The sequence below is a fragment of the Rhinoraja longicauda genome, chromosome 7 (assembly GCF_053455715.1).
Source record: "Rhinoraja longicauda isolate Sanriku21f chromosome 7, sRhiLon1.1, whole genome shotgun sequence".
Lineage (NCBI taxonomy): Eukaryota > Metazoa > Chordata > Chondrichthyes > Rajiformes > Arhynchobatidae > Rhinoraja > Rhinoraja longicauda.
Genome location: NC_135959.1, coordinates 51,876,584 through 51,898,376, shown reverse-complemented (window position 1 = coordinate 51,898,376; position 21,793 = coordinate 51,876,584). Strand labels below are relative to the sequence as shown.

Genomic DNA, 21,793 nt, shown 5'->3' with positions numbered 1-21,793 from the left:
TTGCCTAGTGGAAGCCCCTACAAATCCTTCCTAGTCTCTTTTGGTTCCTTGAGAACATCTCCCACCCTCATCCCAGCGTTTGAGAGAGGGCGGCATGATGGTGTAGTGGTAGAGCTGTTGCCTTACAGACCCAGAGACCAGGGTTTGATCCTGTACAGAGTTTGTATGTTCTCCCTGGGACCGCGTGGGTTTTCTCCGGGGTGCTCCGGTTTCCTCTAAAGACATACAGGTTTGTAGGTTAATTGACTGAGGTAAAAATTGTAAATTGTCCCTAGTGTGTAGGATAATGCTGGTGTATGAGGTGATGACAGGTCGGCATGGAGTCGGTGGGCCGAAGGGCCTGTTGCCACGCTGCATCTTTAAAGTCTAAAGAGAAGTAAAATAAAAAATGAAACAAAATAATGTCTCCTCTGAAATAATATTTGCCATTTACTTTCTCTCTGGATCTTATTACTTTTAGAAAGTAGATAAGGAGGAATTGCTTTAGCAGAGGGTGGTGAATCTGTCAAATTCATTGGCATAGACGGCTGCGGAGGCAAAATCATTGGATATTTTTAACGCACAGATTGACAGATTCTTAATCAGTACGGGTGTTAAAAGTTATGCAAGGAAGACGGGAGAATGGGGTTGAGAGGGAATGATTGAATGGCGGAGTAGACTTGATGGGCCGAATGTCCTAATTCTGCTCCTCTGACTTATGAACTTGTTAAAACTCTCTCTTAATTGTACTGTCACTGTTTTAGGATGTGTAAATGACAAAGCATTCTGAGAAAGGATGCAGTGTGTTTTGTATAAATCATTGTGCAGCTTCTTGTCATTAATTGTTTCCCACCTCACATGAGAATTTTTTACCAACCTCAATTGCTTTCTTTGGTCCTAAGGCCTTAATACTTTAACTTTGAAAATTGCTGACCTTATTTCTATATTCTTGCCACTTGGAAAGGTGAGGGACACAGCCTGCTGGCTTGAATTGTTTCAACCGCAATGAATGTATTTGGTCTCTGCATAAATCCAAGGTTCATGCTTTTGGCTTGGTTACAAGCCCCTGATGGAAAATATTGACCTCGAAACGTGCTGTTTTTTAAAGAAGCAGCAAGTCTCCATGCGTGCTCAACTTTCATTTTCAAATGGTATGCCTGCCTTTTGTTGTTTGGAAGGCATATGGTATGCTTACCTTCATTGGTCAGGGCATTGAGCGTAAGGGGCATGAAGTCATGAAGCAGCTTTAAAACACTTTGATTAGGCTGCATTTTGGAGTATTGCATGCATTACAGGTCACCCCATTTCAGGAAGGATGTGCAGGAAGGAACTGCAGATGCTGATTTACACTGAAGATGGACACAAAATGCTGGAGTACCTCAACGGGTCAGGCAGCATCTATGGAGAAAAGGAATAGGTGATATTTTGCGTCGAGCCCCTTCTTTTCTCCAAAGACACTGCCTGACCCGGTGAGTTACTCCAGAATGTTGTGCCTATCTTTAGGGAGGATATGCAGGGTTTGGGGAGGGTGCAGAGGAGGTTACCAGAATGATGCCTGGATTAGGGGGTATTAGCTACAGGGAGAGGTTGGATAGATTTGGATTATTTTCACTGGAATGCAGGAGGTTGAGGGGAGACCTGATAGAAGTATATAAAACTATAACAGGCATTGATTCACCCTTTTCCCCAGGATAGAATTATCAAATACAAACGGGCATGGCTTTAAGGTGTAAGGGCAAAGTTTGGGCCCGAACCTCTCCTGCATTGGTGCATTAGTTCAGGAACAAACAAACAAACAAACAAGAGTTTTTAGTATATAGAAGATGTGCTGAGCACATTTCTTACACAGAGCAGTGAGTACCTGGAACATGCTGTTGGTGATGGTGGTGGAGGCAAATATGTTAGTGACATTTTGGAGAATTTTGGATAGGCAACTACATATGTAGTGAATGGAGGGATATAGGTTATGCACAGGCAGAGAAGAGTTGGTCTTGGCATCATGTTCGGCACAGACCATGTTGGCTGAAAGGCCTGTGCTGTACTGTTCTATCTATATCATAGTCACAAAAATGCAGCATGCCGCACAAAACTCGGTAAAGTTGACATGAGTAGTTCTTCGATTATGGATGGGCAGCGCAGTAGTGCGGCAGTAGAGTGGCTTACATGCAGCACCAGACACCAGTGTTCGATCGTGACTATGGGTGCTGCCTGTACGGAGTCTGCACGTTCTTCCTGTGATTGCGTGGGTTTTCTCTAGGTGCTCCAGATTCCTCCCACACTGCAAAGACATACAGGTTTGTAGATTAATTGGTTTCCGTGAATTGTAAATCGTCCCCCTTGTGTAGAACGTTGCGAGTGTACGGGGTGATCGCTGGTCGTTGCGGACTCAGTGGGCTAAAGGGCCTGTTTCCATGCTGTGTCTCTAAAGTCTAAAGTCTAAAGTAAAGGATACAGGGTACACAATGTTGTTGTCAATCCTCTTGCAGCGCTGTGCAATGTTAACTTGATGCTTTCCCTGCCAATTAGGAAGCTCAGTCTGAACAGCAAGAAGCATCTGCTCACCTGCAATATTGAAAGAGATCCTAAATTCTTATAGGTTTGTTGAGACTGAATTAGGGGGTACTCATGATGCTCCACAAGCTGAACATTGAAGCTGTGATATATGCTCTGGGCCGTCATTATTTTTTGTTTGGAAGTGATGGAATTTTTTTTGCAGTGCCCATTTTCATGTCAGGCCTGCAGCATGACCAAGAGCAAGAGGAGAAAGCCCAAAGGCATGTTCCTCTTACTAGTGCAGGCCGAAGATGGAGCGGAGGAGGACTGTACCGAGAGACCCTATCCTCCAACTCCACTAAGTGGAGTGCCGCTCCATCTACGTGCCTCGGCAGCTCCGTTCCGGAGGTTGCAACTTTCAAAGCTAGCGGACAATTAAAGTTGCCACCCGCTGCAGGAGTTGTGGTTGGCTTCCACCACCCATGGGCATGACCTCATGTTTAGAATGCTCTTGGATCCTAAAAATACACCTTTCAATCATTCACCCTCTTCACTTTCCATCTCCCCGCCTCCCCCTCCACCCCCTCCCCCCTCCCCCATCGTACCCTTTGCTGTGTTTCCACTCTCCCACCTGAATGATGCCCCTCTCTGATTCAAAATTATTCCTCAGCAAAAGCCATCACTTCCTTTGTGTAGGAAAGAGCTGCAGATGCTGGTTAACATTGAAGATAGACACAAAATGCTGGAGTAACTCTGCGGGACAGCCAGCATCTCTGGAGAGAAGGAATGGGTGACCTTTCGGGTCGAGGCCCTTCTTCATTCCCCTGTGTTCCCTCTCAAATAATATTGAACTCTTATTCTGCCATCTTCATCTCCGTGCCCATTTCTTTATCTAGGACTCCTCATCCCAGGCTATTGACCCCTATTCCCAAACCCAGAATTCCCAATACAACTTGGACACAGTGGTAGAGTTGCTGCCTTACAGTGTCAGAGGTCCGGGTTCAATCCTGACTAAGGGTGCTGTCTGTATGGAGTTTGTACATTCCCCCATGACCTGCGTGGGTTATCTACCGTTGTGCCACTGTGCTGCTCTCAATGTTTCTAATTAGATATGGTGAGAGCACACTGGTCATATGGTGCCCAAAACAATGACAATAAATTTCTCTCCGATTACTTCTAAATGCAACCATGAACTTCCTGTGTTAGTCCAATCCAAGGCTTTTCCAAACTATGTTTGAAATCACTTAATCATTGCTTCCTGAAAAGTTAATGTTTTCTTTTCATTTTAAAAAAAAATCACTGTTGTCAAGTTGTTTCTTGCCGGCTTCACAATAATGAAGCTTGTGAACCTTTCTTTAAAAGTGCTACACAGATGTCCAAAAGTTTGTGCACTTATCAGAGAGGATCTGCAGCTGGCAGAGATGCACAGACACGTAGAAGGATTAATAAAATGTTGGATATTGCTATAGGATGGGGGAAAAAAATAGACTAGGAATAAAACCATCTTGGCAAATTCAATTGGGAAAACAGGGAATACAACCAAATTAAAGATTGAAAACACATTGCAGAATTTACAAATTCTTTTCAAGCATCAACGTGAAGTAAAGACTATGGCCTTTCTCCCCCTTATGGACCAAGACACTGATAAAACTCAGAATGGCCATCCTCACACTGTTTTGGGCATTATACAGTGTGTATTTGGTTTATGTTACCATGTAGATAATGCTTGAAATGTTATCTTTATGAAATAAATAAAATAAATTAAGTCAGTCTGAAGAAAGGTCCCAACCCGAAACGTCCCCTCTCTATGTTCTCCAGGGATGTTGCCTGACCCGCTGAATTACTCCAGCATTTTGTGCCTTTCCTAGGGAATACAACTGATGGTTTTTATAAGTTCAAAATGCAAAAGTCATGATCAAGCTTTGAATACAGTTTGAGTTTAGTTTAGTTTATTGTCATCATACCGAGGAAGAGTGAAAAGCTTTTGTGGCGTGTTTTGTTGTTCCAGTCTGCAGAAAGACAATACATGATTGCAATCGAGCCACAGTGTACAAACACATGATAACGGGAATAACATGAATAACGTTTAGTGCAAGATTAACTCCAGTAAAGTTCGATCAAAGATAGTCCAAGGGTCTCCAATGAGGTAAGACAGTAGCTCAGGACCGCAACAGCTGGGAAGAAACTGTCTCTGAATCTGGATGAGTGCGTTTTCACACTTCTATACCTCTTGCTTGATGGGAGAGGGGAGAAGGATGGCCCTGATAACTGTACTAATCCCTTTAATATTGCTCTCCCTAGATATGAGGAAATGTTTGATCTTTTAGGTTACGTCAAGTCAAGTTTATTTGTCACATACACATACACGATGTGCAGTGAAATGAAAGTGGCAATGCCTGCGGATTGTGCACAAAAAAGAATTACAGTTACAGCATATAAATAAAGTTAATAAGTTACTATAGTGTAGACAAAAATTTAGTCTCTGGAGTTATAAAAGTTGACAGTCCTGATGGCCTGTGGGAAGAAACTCCGTCTCATCTTCTCCGTTTTCACAGCGCGACAGCGGAGGCGTTTGCCTGACCGTAGCATCTGGAACAGTCCGTTACTGGAGTGGCAGGGGTCCCTCATAATCTTACTTGCTCTGGATCTGCACCTCCTGATGTATATGTCCTGCAGGGGGACGAGTGTAGTTCCCATGGTGCATTCTGCCGAATGTACTACTCTCTGCAGGGCCATCCTGTCCTGGGCAGAGCTATTCCCAAACCAGACTGTAATGTTGCCGGACAGGATGCTCTCTACAGCCCCAGAGTAGAAGCAATGAAGGATCCTCAGAGACACTCTGAATTTCCTCAGCTGCCTAAGGTGGTAAAGGCGCTGCTTTGCCTTACCCATTTCTTTGAAGTATTGAAATTTGAAGTTATCTTAGTGTGTAAATAAATACTTTGAGTACTCAAGACTTTCTTAAAAACAACAGATGAAATCATTGAGCATAACAAAAATAGGTTATGTGGGGTTGTTGATTCAGATTAAAGGCAGTCTGAAGAAGGGTCTCGACCCGAAACGTCACCCATTCCTTCTCTCCTGAGATGCTGCCTGACCTGCTGAGTTACTCCAGCATTTTGTGAATAAATACCTTCGATTTGTACCAGCATGTGCAGTTATTTTCTTATACAGATTAAAGATACATTCAGTAAAATATCATGGAACGGAACCGAAGAGCAGATAGGCCACAGTTTGTTTCTTAATCTGTGCTGAAAAGGCCATCTGAATACTACAATTGACACCAGCTATTTTTAAGAAAGATATTCTGATAGAAGTTTAATTCCTGACTCGTGCCCAGTGAGGGGGAGGTGACTCAGCCTTACTTCCAAGATTGAATAGTGCATTCGTTATTTCTGCTTTAATACACCAAAATTTGAACAGGAGCCAATACTGTCTTTAGGGGAGGGATAAATTGGCACCCAGACCAAAAAAGAAACAGATTACATGTAGAGCCATCTTAAAGCTTAAGTAGAGAAAGGAAGAGAAAGGAATGGGAATAGGAATACTTTATTGTCACGTGTGACTAGGCACAGTGACATTCTTTGCTTGCATACCCAATGTATACAAATAGCAGCCACCTACGGCGCTGACACAGTTACAAAACACGCTGGCTCCTCCTTTTCTTCTCCACCCAACCCCCCACAGCAGTGTACCCGTGCTGGGTCCCCATTGTCCATTGTTCTCCCCCCCCCCCCGCTTCCCTCACAGCGCCCCCCCCCCACGCCGGGTCCTCCATTGTTCTTCGCTGCCCTCCTACTAAAGATGTAACTTCATGCAAAGCTTCAAAACTTTTTCAGCAGACCATCCTCATGGAATATTGGACTTTAGAGAGATATATGCGGTGCAGAAACAGGCATTACAGCCCACCGAGCTGACCAGTGATCACTCCGTACACGAGCACTATCCTACACATTAGGGACACTTTACAATTTTTACCAAAGCCAATTAATCTACAAACCTGTATGTCTTCGGAGTGTGGGAGGAAACCGGAGCACCCAGAGAAAACTCATGAGGTCACAGGGAGAACGTACAAACTCCATACAGACTGCACCCATAGTGAGGATCGAATCCAGGTCTCCAGTTCTGTAAGCCAGCAACTCTACTGATGCTGCATCGTGCCACCCTAAAAGGGATTGAAAGGGATTTTCTGAAAGTTGTCTAATCAAAGAAATGAAGGTACCTGAAGGTGGATTTATAATATTATTTGGTATATAATTGTAATAAAATGGAAAATAAACTGGGAATAGGAATTAAAACATATGTCTGATGTAAAGCATTAATAAGGGGTGGCACAGCGGTAGAGTTGCTGCTTACAGCGCCAGGGACCCGGGTTCAATCCTGACTATTTTTTATTTATTTTTTTAATATAAAAGTTTTATTCCAAAGAAAAACATACAAACATACTAAGCAAAATGTGATCAAACAAAAGCCGCCTGTATTGGCAGTTTACAAAATAAACAATTATCGCATTAAAATCCCACCATCTCTGTCAACAATACATTCAATCCTGACTATGGGTGCTGTCTGTACAGAGTTTGCGCATTCTTCCCGTGACCATGTGGATTTTTTCCAGGTGCTCCGGTTTCATCCCACACTCCAAAGACGTACAGGTTTGTAGGTTAATTGGCTTCAGTAAAGATTGTCATTAGTGTGTAGGATAGTACTAGTGCATGGGTATCACTGGTCAGCACAGATTTGTTGGACCGAAGGGCCTGTTTCCGCACTGTGTCTCTAAACTATACTAAGCTAAGATTATGGAGGAGTAATGGAAAAAACAAACCTTCAGAAAAATGAATGGACACTGCTGCAGAAGGGAGGAGAATGAAACCTTTGTCAGGCACAATTAAGTTCGGAGTGGAGATTGAACCTCGCGCACAAAGTTCTGCTGAGGGAAGAATAATGGGCAGGGAGCAGCTGACAGACAGAGAAACCAGTGGCAGTAATAGAGTATCATAGAAAGTTTAGGAGTGAATAGAAATGAAATGAGAAATCCATTGGGGCTTTAGAAGAGAACGCTTTAATATATCAGAGTCCATTGCTGCCATTTAGGTGGAAGAGTACATCAACAAACCTCACTCTCCTTTGACTGAGAGAAACTAGAAAACGTGCTGACAGTCACATTATTGTACTGCCTTATTTTTAAACAAAATTAAAATAATGCTTTCTAAATAGTCATAGAGTCATACAGCACGGAAACAGGCCTTTCGTCCCAACTTGCCCATGCCTCATCTCCACTAATCCCACCTGCTCGCATTTGGCCCATATCCCTCTAAACCTGTCCTATCCATGTCCCTGTCCAAATGCTTTTTAAACGGTGTTATAGTACCTGCCTCAACTACCTCCTTAGGCAGTTTGTTCTATATACCAACCACCCTCTGTATGAAAAAGTTGCCCCTCAGGTTCTTATTAAATCTTTCACCTCTCACCTTAAACTTATGTCCCCTGGTTCTTGATTCCCCTGTTCCGGAAAAAAGACTGTGCATTTATCCTTTGCCATATCTATCTAATTCTTGGTCTGTAGAGTTGAAGCTGTAACCAGAGCTGAAGAAAAAGGCTACCCTAAAACAAAATTTTCACAAATATTCAACTGCAGATTACTCAGGGAAAAAAGATTTGTATCATCGAAAATATGGGTGGCACAGTGGCACAGCCATAGAGGGGTCAATAAAGGGGTATAATGTCCATAATGGGGAAGAGGTGAATTGGACAGTACCCCAGCTTTCGGTAGGACCATTCAGAAGCCTGATAACAGTTTTGATGAAGCTGTTCCTTAGACTGGCAGTGCACGCTTTCAATCTTCTGCCAGAGGGGACCAGGGAGAATTAACGACCGTGGTGGTACAAGTCTTTGTTTATGTGGTGGAAGGAACTGCAGATGCTAGTTTAAACTGAAGATAGACACTCAACGGGTCAGGCAGCATCTCTAGAGAAAAGGGGTAGGTGATGTTTCGGGTCGGGTCTGAAGAAAGGTCTCGACCCAAAACATCACCTATTCCTTGTCTCTCGAGATGCTGCCTGACCCGCTGAATTACTCCAGTCTTTTGTGCCTATCTTTGTTTATGTTGGCTGCATTTCCCGGGCAACATGAAGCGTGGATGGAGTCAAGCATTCACATGGCATATTTGGCTCCTATTTCTTACGTTCGTGTTTTCCTGTGTCTGTATAAGATGATTGATATTCTGTGTCCCTGAACTATAAAGTCAGGTTTGACATTTACTCATGTGTTAATGTCAGATTTTGAAGCAGTAAACCAACCGAAGAGAGACGAAGCATAAATATAGGATCTTCCCGCATCTGGCAGTGCACTTACTGCTTTCCTATCTCCCACCGTATTTTCTACAAGTTTTCTTAGAAACCACGGCTCCTTCTTTAAATACACTGACAGAATGGATGGTGAGGTTCCTTCCCCAGTGGTTGCGTTTGTTGTTGGAAGATCAGTCCTGACCTACCATATACCTCAATGGAGACCCTCAGACTATCTTTGATCGGACTTTACTGGACTTTGTCTTGCACTAAACGTTATTCACGTTATTCCCTATATCATGTATCTGTACACTGTGGATGGTTCAATTGAAATCATGTATTGTCTCTCCGCTGACTGTTTAGCAGGCAATAAAAGCTTTTGACACTACGCATAACAATAAACTAAATTAAAGTAAATGTTTTCAATCCGAAGAAAGGTCCCATCCTGAAACGTTGCCTGTCCATTCCCTCCACTGATGTGGCCTGATTGTTGAGTTCTTTCAGCACCTTAGTTTATATATTTTTTTTCCATATTTCAGATACAGCGCGGAAACAGGCCTTTTCGGCCCACCAAGACCGTGCCGCCCAGCGATCCCCGCACATTAACACTATCCTACACTCACTAGGGACAATTTTTACATTTACCCAGTCAATTAACCTACATACCTGTACGTCTTTGGAGTGTGGGAGGAAACCGAAGATCTCGGAGAAAACCCACGCAGGTCACGGGGAGAACGTACAAACTCCTTACAGTACAGCAACCATAGTCAGGATCGAACCTGAGTCTCCGGCGCTGCATTCGCTGTAAGGCAGCAACTCTACCGTTGCGCCACCGTGCTAAAGATACTAAAGATACAGCATGGAAACAGGCCCTTCTGCCCACCAAAACCACGCTGACCGTAGAGCACCCATCTAAATTAGTTCTACATTATCTCATTCCCGACAAACCAGATGGCAAATTACAGAGGCCAATTAACTTCCTAACCTGCACATCTCTGGGATGTGTGAGGAAACCAGAGCATCTGGAGGAAACCCACGCAGTCAAAAGGAGAAGGTGCAACCTCCACACAGACAGGATCTGAGGTCATGATTGAACTCGGAACCCTAATGTTGTGAGGCAGCGACTTTACTCTTTGGACTTTTGAGAATCAACGCAAACAGGCCCTTCGGCACATCGAGTCCACGCCAATCATCGATCAACCATACACTAGCACTATCCTATACATTAGGAACAATTTCCAATGTTTTTCCAACTCTACCAGCTGTACCACTGTGTCACCCTGAGCTTTGCTCAAGGTTCCAGCATCTTTTGTTCCTTATGTCTCTCAATTGTTTTCATTGTTCAGACAGGCATTAGCAGCAACTGAGAACAGTTTATGGATGTAAACAATTAGTATTCACTCATAAGTTAACAGTACCCATCATCTTAGAAAATGGAATTTGTAGTGTGTCTCAGTATCTTTCACCCCACACAGTATCTGAACAGTGAATGCAATGATAGAAATGAAAGGCAGGAAAATAGAATGAAAGGCAGGGCAATGGGTAAATAAAGATTCAACAGATGCAATAGATGGGGTTAATGCAATGAAAGGTAGTAACATGACAAAGGTAGTATGTCAAAATACCCCTGATATCCGAAACAATGAACTAGAAGCACAAATAGAGATGAAGAATTTAAAGAGATAAATGGCTGATCTGATAACCATTATGGTGATCAAAGGTGTAAATTCAACATGTGTAGGAAGGAACTGCTGATGCTGGTTTATACCGAAGATAGAAACACAATGCTGGAGTAACTCAGTGGGTTAGGCAGCATCTCTGGACAAAATGGAATAGGTGAAGTTTCAGGTCAGAACCTTTCTTCAGACTGCTTTAGGAGTCTGAAGAAGGGTTCAGACCTGAAATGTCTCTATTCCTTTTCTCCAGAGATGTTGCCAGACCCGCTGAGTTACTCAAGCATTGTGTGTCCATCTTTGGTGGAAATTCAATATTCAGGGATATATTCAAAGAATATATACCGGCACGGTAGCGCAGCGGTAGAGTTGCTGCTTTACAGCTAATGCAGCGCCGGAGACTCAGGTTCGATCCTGACTACGGGTGCTGCACTGTAAGGAGTTTGTACGTTCTCCCCGTGACCTGCGTGGGTTTTCTCCGAGATCTTCAGTTTCCTCCCACACTCCAAAGACGTACAGGTATGTAGGTTAATTGGCTGGGTAAATGTAAAAATTGTCCCTAGTGGGTATAGGATAGTGTTAATGTACGGGGATCGCTGGGCGGCACGGACTTGGTGGGCCGAAAAGGCCTGTTTCCGGCTGTATATATATGATATGATATGATATGAATCATACTGCATGAAAAAAGGCCCTTTAGTCCAACTCGTCCATGCCAACAATGATGCCCCCATCTAAGCTAGTTTCATTTCCCCACATTTGGCCCATATCCCTGTAAACATTTCCTAACCATTTACCTGTCCAAATGTCTTTTAAATACCGTTATAGCATCTCCTCAACTACCTCTTCAGGCAGCACGTTCCATATGTCCACTCAAAAATAGGAGCCTGTGAGGCAATTTTTTAATGCAAAGGATGGTGAGTGTATAGAACGTACTGCCGGAGGAGGTATTGAGGCAGGTACTATCACAACATTTAAGAAACATTTAGACAGGTACATGGTTGGATAGGTTTAGAGGGATATGGGCCAAACACAGGCAGGTGGGACCAGCGTAGATGGGACATGTTGGTTAGAGTGGGCAAGATGGGCTAAAGAGCCTGTTTCATGCTGTCCGACTCTATGACTCTTCAAAGCTTCTCCAAAGCACTTTTTATTCCCAAAGTGATTGGTTTTGTCTAAATGCATTATATAAACTGAAATGTATTTTGTGAATGTAGCACGCTTATACAATATGTCAGAGGTCATTTGGAGTCTTCAAAATGTGCTTTAGCACTTTATAGAAGACTAATAACAACTAACATGTGCATATATCCCATGCGGGGTGATATCATATATCATTTACATATTTTCACGCTGTATCTTTAAAAGTAAACAAACTAAATTTAAGCCTGAGCTAGCTTCCCTCCACACCTGCAGATGCTGTGGTCTTGCCGTCCATGTCATTGAGCAGCAATGCCAGACATTTTGAAGAGAGATGCACGGAACTGCAGATGCTAGTTTAGAAAAATAGAGAGTGCTGAAGTAACTCAGCGGGTTAGGCAACATCTCTAGAGAATATGAGTATGTGATGTGTTGGGTCGGGACTCTTCAGAGTTTTGAAGAGTTTTGAAAACCATTATTTCATATTTCTGAAGGGATATTTAGTTTCTGAACTAAATATTGCCAGTTGAAGTTGTGGTCAATGAGGCAGACATGTGGTGTATAAAAGTACACTAACCCTGAGGAGATATAAGCAGTATGAAATTGTGGGTATTCACATTACTGCTAACTCACAGCATATGCATGATGCTCACATTGTCACTCGCTTACGTAACTTACTGATGAGTGTGCAAAGCAAAGTGCCACGTTCACAATGGAAGGACACAAAATGCTTGAGTAAATCAGCAGGTCAGGCAGCAGTCTGGAGAACATGAATAGGTGACATTTCGGATCGGGACTCTTCTTGAATCTGATGATGGGACCCGACCCGGAACGTCACCTATCCATGCTCCCCAGGAATGCTGTCTAACCTGCTGAGTTATTCCAGCATTTTGTGTCTTTCCTTCGTAAACCAGCATCTGCAGTTTCTTGTTTCTATTTCACATTCACTATTTTCTTTTGCAGGATCCTGACGCCAGCTTTGATTTCAACGACTTTCTTGATGATCAACACGATCCAATTCCTAATTATGCGGATCCCTCTAATGGGTGAGATATTTCAACTGATTTATTAGCATAAAATTATATCTTTCAAATCTATTTTAAAGGCAAAATACAATCAAACGAAATCATGGAAAGGACATAAAGTGCTGGAGTAACTTATTGAGTCAATTGTTATAAACCGACATCTGCAGTCTGGAGAAGGGTCCCGACCCGAAACGTTGCCTATCCATGTTTTTCAAGGATGAGGCCTAACCCGCTGAGTTACTCCAGCATTTTGTGTCTTTCCTTGGTAAACCAGCATCTGCAGTTCCTTGTTTGTACATGGAAAGGGTGTAGTAGTCATTGTATTTCAAAGTGAGAGTAAATTATTTACATACTTATTGGTATTAATAGAAAGGAATAGAAAGTGGATTGATTATTGCACTCAAAATAGATGTAATAATTGTTCAGCATATTAGACACTACAAATATAGAAATTGGAATGTCATGCTGCAGTAAAATAAGACTATGGTGAATTCACATTTAGAGTATTGTGTTCAGTTCTGGACACCGTGTTATAGGAAAGATGTTATTAAGCTGGAAAGGGTGCAGAGAAGATTTACAAGGATATTGCCAGGACTTGAAGGCCTGAGCTATAAGGACAGGTTGAGCAGGCTAGGACTCGTTGAAGCACAGGAGGATGAGGGGTGATCTTATAGAGGTGTATATCATGAGATGTATAGATTGGGTAAACATACAGTCTCTTGCCCAGAGTAAGGGAATTGAGAACCAGTGGACATAGGTTTAAAGTGATGGGGGGGAAGATATACTAGGAACCCGAGGGGTGACCTTTTTACACAAAGGGTGGTGGGTGTATGGAATGAGCTGTTGGATGAGGAAGTTGAGGCAGGTACTATTGCAATGCTTAAGAAACATTTAGACAGGTACATGGATAGGACAGGTTTAGGGGGATATGGGCCAATTGCAGGCAGGTGGGACTAATGTAGATGAGACATGTTGGTCGGTTTGGGCAACGTTGGGCCACAGGGTTTGTTTCCACATTGTATGACTCTACGACTCTAGATGCTGCCTGACCTGCTGAGTTATTCCAGCACCTTGTGTCTAAACCGGCATCTGCAGTTCTTTGTTTCTGCACTCTGCAGTTCCTAGTTTGTACATGAAAAGTATATAATAGTCATTATATTTCTAAGTAAGAGTAAAATATATGCATACATTGGTATTAACAGATAAGAATAGAAAGTGGATTGATTATTAAACCCAAAATAGATCCAATAATTGTAGAGCATATTAGACTTTCTTGACCGATAGGTATTTGGTATGGTACAACAGGGAAAAGTATTCCTTATGTCCTTGGGAGTCGGATCTTGCTGGATAAGCCCACCACCAACAGCGGCCGCACCCATCAGATGCAATCCCTCCTGGACCCTTGGGTCCAGTGAAACGGCCTGTGCAAATACTTGGCCTTGTGTGGCATAATTCAAAGTTCCTGCTCCTATAACCTCCTGAGGGGCACCAGAAAATATCTTTGGTTACAGATGTCATGGATTTTAACACCTTGCAGGTGCCTATAATGTTCAGCGGCATGGTTAAAACCAAAGTTAGGTACAAAAAGCTGGAGTCAGCAGGACAGGCAGCATCTCTGGATGCTCTCGTTTCCCTTTCTCGTGACATTCAGTCTGAAAAAGGGTCTCGACCCGAAACGTCACCCATTCCTTCCCTCCAGAAATGCTGCATGTCCCGCTGAGTTACTCCAGCTTTTTGTGTCCATCTTCAGTTTAAATGAGCATCTGCAGTCCCTTCCTACACCTTAAAACCAAAGTAATTCATTTAGGAAGTACTAATTGCTTTAAAAGGTAAAAATGTAGTTATTTAAAAACACATAAAATAATTTAAAACAGAAAGCAAAATAATTAAGAAACAATCTTTTGATACCTCTCATCTCCTTATCTGCCATTGTGAAATCCGATTGAATTAGATTGTGTGCCAGGGCTGATATTTCCATGTGCCACAGGAACTGTCAAGGCTCTGCCTTAAACAAAGACATGCCAGATGATACTGCCACTGCAGCCATCGAATGGTGTGAGAACTACTTTCCTCAGGGCCGTTAAGAGGATTGTGGCCACAATTTACTTTTCTTAATTTATTTCCCCTGGCTGCTTCTGGTGACACCAGGGACATATCTTGGTTTGTAACTGATCACTGCATTTGGAAGATGAAGCAAATTCATCCTCTTCACATTGGGCAGCCTTCCCAATGGTGCAATGCAAGCAAGAACATCCACATCAGCTTGACAATTCCATGTGAAAAAAAGAGAATTTAGGTCATCGAGCTATTGCCCATGCAGACCAATATGCCTCCTCCATGGGCCTCCTCCAGTGCCATAGTGAAGCCCACCGGAAATTGGAGGAACAGCACCTCATATTTCGCCTGGGCAGTTTGCAGCCCAGCGGTATGAACATCGACTTCCTCAACTTTAGATAGCTCCTCTGTCCCTCCCTTCCCCTCCTCCTTCCCAGATCTCCCTCTATCTTCCTGTCTCCACCTATATCCTTCCTTTGTCCCACCCCCCTGACATCAGTCTGAAGAAGGGTCTCGACCCGAAACGTCACCCATTCCTCTCCCGAGATGCTGCCTGACCTGCTGAGTTACTCCAGCATTTTGTGAATAAATCGACCTATATGGCCCATCTATGCTAGTCTCACCTGTCCGCATTTGGCCCATATCAATCTAAACTTTTCCCCATCTACATACCTGTCCAAATGTCTTTATAGTACCTGCCTCAACTACCTCCTCTGGCAGTCCATTCCATATATCCACCACCCTCTGTGTGGAAAAGATGCCCCTCAGGTTACTATTACATTTTTCCCCTCTCACCTCACGTGTTAGAACCATTAATGATTTCTCTTGCTGAATATTGAGCTGGTCTGCGTCTTTATGCACAACATCTTGGTGGAAAATGCTAGCTAGCCAGGGGCTCTCGCTGTGCCTTCTATTTGCAAACTGTCTGCTCTGCCCTCAGCAGACCATTCTAGACAGATGGGTGACCACTTATGGACAAGGATTTCCCTCAGTCCACCTTGTTCTTGCTTCCAAGGACCCAATGCAAAAGGGGAGCTCACCTCTACAATGAGAGATGTGGTGCTACCTACAGCATAAAGGAGCAGACACTTGGTGTCCTCTGGTAATCTGCAGTGGGGGCTGCTCTGGACATATTGCAGTACATTAAAGAGAAGTTCTCATAATTAATCGCCACGAGTTACCATTCTCAACCTGGCAATCGCACAAACTTGGCACAGGCCTTCATGTGTGAGGCAGGGGGAGAATCAATAGAAGGAGGGGATGGCATTTGGATCCCTTTCTAAGTATGTAGAGAGGGGGAGACTGTGACTGCATGTAACATTAAGTGAAAAAAAGCCTTCCTTGAATTACAGCTTCTCAGACAATGAAGCCCCTTGTGCCTGCATGCACAAAAGCCAAGCGGTATTTAGTCATGAGATCATTGGTAACATTGGCACATTGGCATAGTGGCACAGCTGGTAGTGCTGCTGCCTCACAGTGCCGGAGACCCCAGTTCGATCCTCACTTCAGGTGTTGTCCGTATGGAATTTTCTGTTTAGATTGTAGCTTTGTTGAGTTGGACAATTACGAATCATATGTACGCACAGAGTTTGCACATCCCCCCTGTGGCTGTGTGGGTTTCCTCCCACCTCCCAAAGATATGCGGATTTGTTGGTTAATTGACCTCTGTAAATTGCCTCTAGTGTGTCGGGACTGGATGAGAAAGTGGAATAACATAGAAATAGTGTGGGCAGGTGGGATCGTACTGTTGGGCCTGTTTCTCTGTTGTTTCTTTAAAAACTAAAAATAACATAAAAACACTAAACAAAACTAGTATTAGCTGCACATTACACAGGATAATGGCCAACTCCAACATATCTAATCACTGCTCTTGCCATGTGAAAGCATCCTCTTTGAAGGATACTCCAAAATCAACATTCAGGAAATGACCATTCACTGAGATAAATAATTGAAACAACCGTGTACTGTACTTACCTTCTGGCTCAACTTCTGGTTTTCTGAAAGTCTTTCTGCCATCTGTGAGGCATTTCTGGAGCGTGATAAAACATGGAGATTCAAGAAACAGCTCTCATCCCCATCTCCTCAGAGAGAACAAGGGCAAATGGGTAACTCGGGAAAGAAAAGGATCCTTTATGATTCAATGTGACCATCCATGTGTGGATCTACAGAAATGGGCAAGGTGTTAGATTAATATTTCTCGTGGAGAAGGTCTTGGAAGCTAACGGATGCCTTGACGGACGTGGGAGACTCGGCGGCGGCAGTGGGTCCTCGGCAGCGGTAGCGGGGCCTCGGCGGCAGCGTGCGCCTCGGCAGCAACGTGCGCCTCGGCAGCAGTGTGCGCCTCGGCAGCAACAGGAGCCTCAGTGGAGGTGGGGCCTCACGGTCGATGAGCATGAGGGGGGAGGGGAAGACAATGGGGACCTGACGTGGGGGGACCGCTGGGAGAACAAAGGGGGACCTGGTGTGGGGAGGGGGGGGGCACTCTAGTTTACAATCCTCTGCCCAGGGGATAAGTCTGTTTGTTTGTTTGTTTGTTCCGGTGAAGGTGCTGTGCACACAGCAGCCAGCCAACAGTCGCTTGTCTTTTTCTTTTTGTCTTCACTTTAAATTTAGTTTTTGTGTGTTGTGACTGTCAGCAGACCACTTTCCCTCCAGGGATGAATAAAGTTTTATTTTATCGTATCGTGTCGTTGAAATGAAGAATGGAGCATTAGAACATCTCCTCATTACAAAAGATAAATGTTGGCGGTCTTGAGACATTAAGGTGGATAAATTCCAAGGGCCTTATCAAGTGCATCCTTGGACTGCAGCCAGGTGAACGTAACATCCGAATTCTGAGAGACAGAGTCAACCAGCCTTTGGAAAGGCAAGGACTGATGAGGTAGTCAGCATGGATTTATGTATGGGAAATCATATCTCACAAACCTGACTCCGGTTTTGAAGAGGTGAGGAAGAAGACTGATGAGGGTAGGGTAAGTAAATAACTGCAGATGCTGGTACAAATCAAAGGTATTTATTCACAAAATGCTGGAGTAACTCAGCAGGTCAGGCAGCATCTCAGGAGAGAAGGAATGGGTGACGTTTTGGGTCGAGACCCTTCTTCAGACTGATGACAGGGGGGCGGGACAAAGGAAGGATATAGGTGGAGACAGGAAGATAGAAGGAGAACTGGGAAGGGGGAGGGGAAGAGAGGGACAGAGGAACTATCTAAAGTTGGAGAAGTTAATGTTCATACCACTGGGCTGCAAGCTGCCCAAGCGAAATATGAGGTGCTGCGCCTCCAATTTCCGGTGGGCCTCACTATGGCACTGGAGGAGGCCCATGACAGAAAGGTCGTACTATGAGGGCAGGGTGGTCGATGTTATCTACAAGGACTTTATCAAGGCCGTTGACAGGGCCCAGCATCTAGGCAAGTCCTGAAGGTTATGTAAGAAAATAACTGCAGATGCTGGTACAAATCGAAGGTATTGATAAGTCCTGAAGGTTAGATCATCTAGGATCCAGGGTGAGAGAGCCAGGTAAATACAAAATGGGCATGGTGGAAGGACAGAGGAGGTAGTGGAGGGTTTTTATTCAGATTGAAGGCCTGTGTTCAGTGGCATGTCACAGTGTTCCAGGTCCACTGTTGTTTGTCATCTATATTGATTATTTATATGACAATGTTGCTGACATGGCTCATAACTTTGTGGATAACCCCAAAATTGGTGGTGTAGTGGATGTGAAGAAGTTATCTCAGATCACAATAAGATCTCCTTGACCTAGAGACATATGTAATGTAAGGGTTAAACAGACTATGTTAAACAGACTATTTCATCTGCGGATTAAGCAGACTATTTTGTTACAACATAGACCAAGGAATGGCAGATAGAATTTAATATGGACACATATAAGTTGTTGCATTTTGATAAGTTAAACAGAGCTCAGTTTACTTAATAATAATAATAATAATGCATTACATTTATATAGCGCTTTTCAAACACTCAAAGACGCTTTACAGGGATTACTAGAACATAGAGAAGTGAATAAATAGATAAATAAGTAAACGAACAGAAAAAAGGAGACAGAAGGTGAGGTGACGGTCAGTGGTTGAAGGCAGTGCTGAACAGGTGAGACTTCAGTGATGTTTTGAATGTGGTGAGTGAGGAGGAGTCTCTGACGGCTTCAGTTTAGTTTATTATTGTCATGTGAAGAAGTACAGTGAAAAGCTTTTTTGTTACATGCTATACTGTCATTGAAAAGACTATACATGATTACAATCAAGCCGTCCACAGTGTACAGATACAGGAAAAAGGGAATGATGTTTACTGCAAGATAAAGTAAAGTCCAAAGTCCAGTAAAGCTGACTTAAACAGTAAATGGTGGGGCCCTGGAGGTGTTGTTGAACAACTAGATGTAGGAGTGCAGGTACATGGTCCCATGATTCATTGGAGGTGGTCTTGGAGAGGAAGATGCTCCTCAAACTGCGGATCATTTTGGAATATAGAGCTCACCCCCTCCATGACATACTGGTCAACCTGAGGAGCACCTTCAGTAACAGACTGGTTCCACCAAGATGCAGCACAGAACACCACAGGAGATCCTTCTTCCCTGTGGCTATCACACTGTACAACTCCTCCCCCTTCTGTCGAGGGGTAGACCGACTCCCCTTCCTCCCCCCCAATCTTTGCACATTCCCAATCCTGGACTTTCCACTCGTCCCTTTAATTTCATGTTTCATGTATCTTGTTGCATTTTATGACTATTGGCAGACCAATTTCCCTGCTGGGATAAATAAAGTTCTATCATATCTTATTGCATCGTTTTGTATCGAAAGTAGTGTTGCAACTAGATAGGGTGGTGAAGAAGATGATTGACACCTTTGCCTTCATCAGTCAGGATTTGGAACATTTGTTCCAACTGTTCAAGTTGTTAGTGAGACCACACTTGCAGTGTTGTACACCTTTCTGGTCACTCAATAGTAGGAAGGATGTCATTTAGTTGGAAAGGGTGCAGAAAAGATTCACAAGAATATCACCAAGACTGGAAACCCTGAGTTATAAAGAGAGGCTGGGACTTTTTCTTTGGAGTATAGGAGGTTAAAGGTTGACCTTGTAAAGGTATATAAAAACATGTGGGACATGATGGTCACAGTCTTTACCCAGCGTTGGAGAGTCTAAAACTAGAGGAAACAGATATAAGGATGGAGCGGAAAGATTTGGAAGGGGCCTGAGAGGCAACTTTTTCTACATTGTGTTGCAGGTATATGGAGCGAGCAACTACAGGAAGCTGCAGCGCTGGATAGAATTATAAAGACATTTGGACAGGTTATGGATCAAAAAGGTTTAGAGGGATATTACCAAATGCAGGCATATGGAACTAGCTCAGCTATAAACCTTGGTTGGTGAGGATGTGTTGGGTCAAAAGACATGTTTGCCTGCTGTATGACGATAACTTTATGGCTCGAAGTTTAACATTCAAAAGTGTAAACAATTTTATTGGCCCATGTACAAGATGCTCTGCAGAAACTCTTCAGGGCTTGTATGACAGCACCTGCCAAACTACAATCACTACTAATTTAGAAGGAGAAGGAGAACAGGTGTATGTGAACATGCAAGGTCATAAGACCATAAGACATAGGGGCAAAATTAGGCCATTTGGTAATTTGTTCCACCATTCAATTATGGCTAATCTATTTTTCCGTCTCAATCCCATTCTCCTGCTGTCTCCCCGTAACATGTGATGCCCGTACTAATCTAGAACCTATCAATCTCCACTTTAGAAATAACCAATGACTTGGTCTCCACAGCCATCTGTGGCAATGAATTCCACAGATTCACCACCCTCTGGCTAAAGAAATTCCTCCTCCATTCTGAACCTCTCCTCTTCAAGTCACAACCAATCCTGATTTTATTTTTAAATTTGGCGTCTTTTACCATTGTTGAATCAAATTCCTGGAATCACTCATATAACACATTGAGGATCTTTTCACCACATAGACGGTGGTGGTCCAAAAAGGCAGATCACCATTAACATTGAAAAGTTAATGAAGGCTAAACATTAAATGCTGACCTTGCCAGTAAAACTCACACAGCAGATGTCCTTTAAAATGTGCATGTGCGGTATCAACTCGCACCAGCTTGTTTCCTCTGGCCCCATTTACAAAGTGGCCCTGTGGATTATGCATGAAGGCAGCTGAGCATTGACTGGATGCTGAAGTCATTATCATCAGGTCAAATTTTGTTTACAATCTACACTCAGTCAAAACACCCAACCTTTTGGCTTATCATGACCCAGAATACAAATACCAGAGAATCCAATTTATTCTTTATAAACATTTCTTTAAATTTATTGTCATTTTCTGATATGCAGCTAATTAATACAGTGAATTTGGTGCTGGAGCCTTGCACATGTTTGGATTATTGGACATTGCCCCAGTTGGCAATTGCTCCCATCAGTGACATTTAGCTTGGTTGTAATTTAATTGAACAAAAAACTAAATATCCTCAAAGGCAAATGCAGCCTACAATGGCTCTGTAATCACATAAGAAATGTTAGCCTTCTTCCTTGCCCCCCCTCCCCCCCCCCCTCCCCCCCCCCCCCCCCTTTTAGTTTGTGGTGAAAAACTTTGCCATTCTGCCAATCTCAAGCTTGAACATTTTCTATATCCGATCTGCTGTTGAAATCTTTAGACTTTAGAGATACAGTGAGGAAGCAGAACCATCAGCCCACCAAGCCCTGCCATCCAACGATCACCCCTACACAATAGCACTATCCTGCACACTCGGGACAATTTATAATTTTTACTGAAGCCAATTAACCTACAAACCTGTATATCTTTGGAGCGTGGGAGGAAACTGGAGCACATGGAGAAAACCCACGAGGTCATCCGGAAAATGTATAAACTCCATATAGACACCACCTGTAGCCAGGTCACTGTCGTTATGAGGCAGCAACTCTACCGCTGTGCCGTTGTTACTGTTTATCTCTGAAACCTATTTATGGCCTATATTTTCTCTTGGCTACCAGCCACCAGCTCACATTTTTATTGCTCCCGGATTCACCAACACCTCCCACTTTTCAATCTGCTCTTAAAAATAAAAGAATCTAGAATGTGATAAGCTGCGTTTTCATTTCTGAAGGAAGGAATGAGATTATGCATTGCAAATAA

At 43.3% G+C, this 21,793-nt stretch overlaps 1 protein-coding gene across 1 annotated transcript in view; it reads left to right on the top strand.

Annotated features, from left to right (window-relative positions):
* LOC144595281 (PC3-like endoprotease variant B) overlaps positions 1-21,793 on the top strand; it is a 560,764-nt gene that overhangs the window by 290,360 nt on the left and 248,611 nt on the right. The window contains exon 7 of the mRNA XM_078402585.1: positions 12,530-12,612. Within this exon, the coding sequence (XP_078258711.1) occupies positions 12,530-12,612 (83 nt within the window). The remainder of the gene's footprint in view (positions 1-12,529; positions 12,613-21,793) is intronic.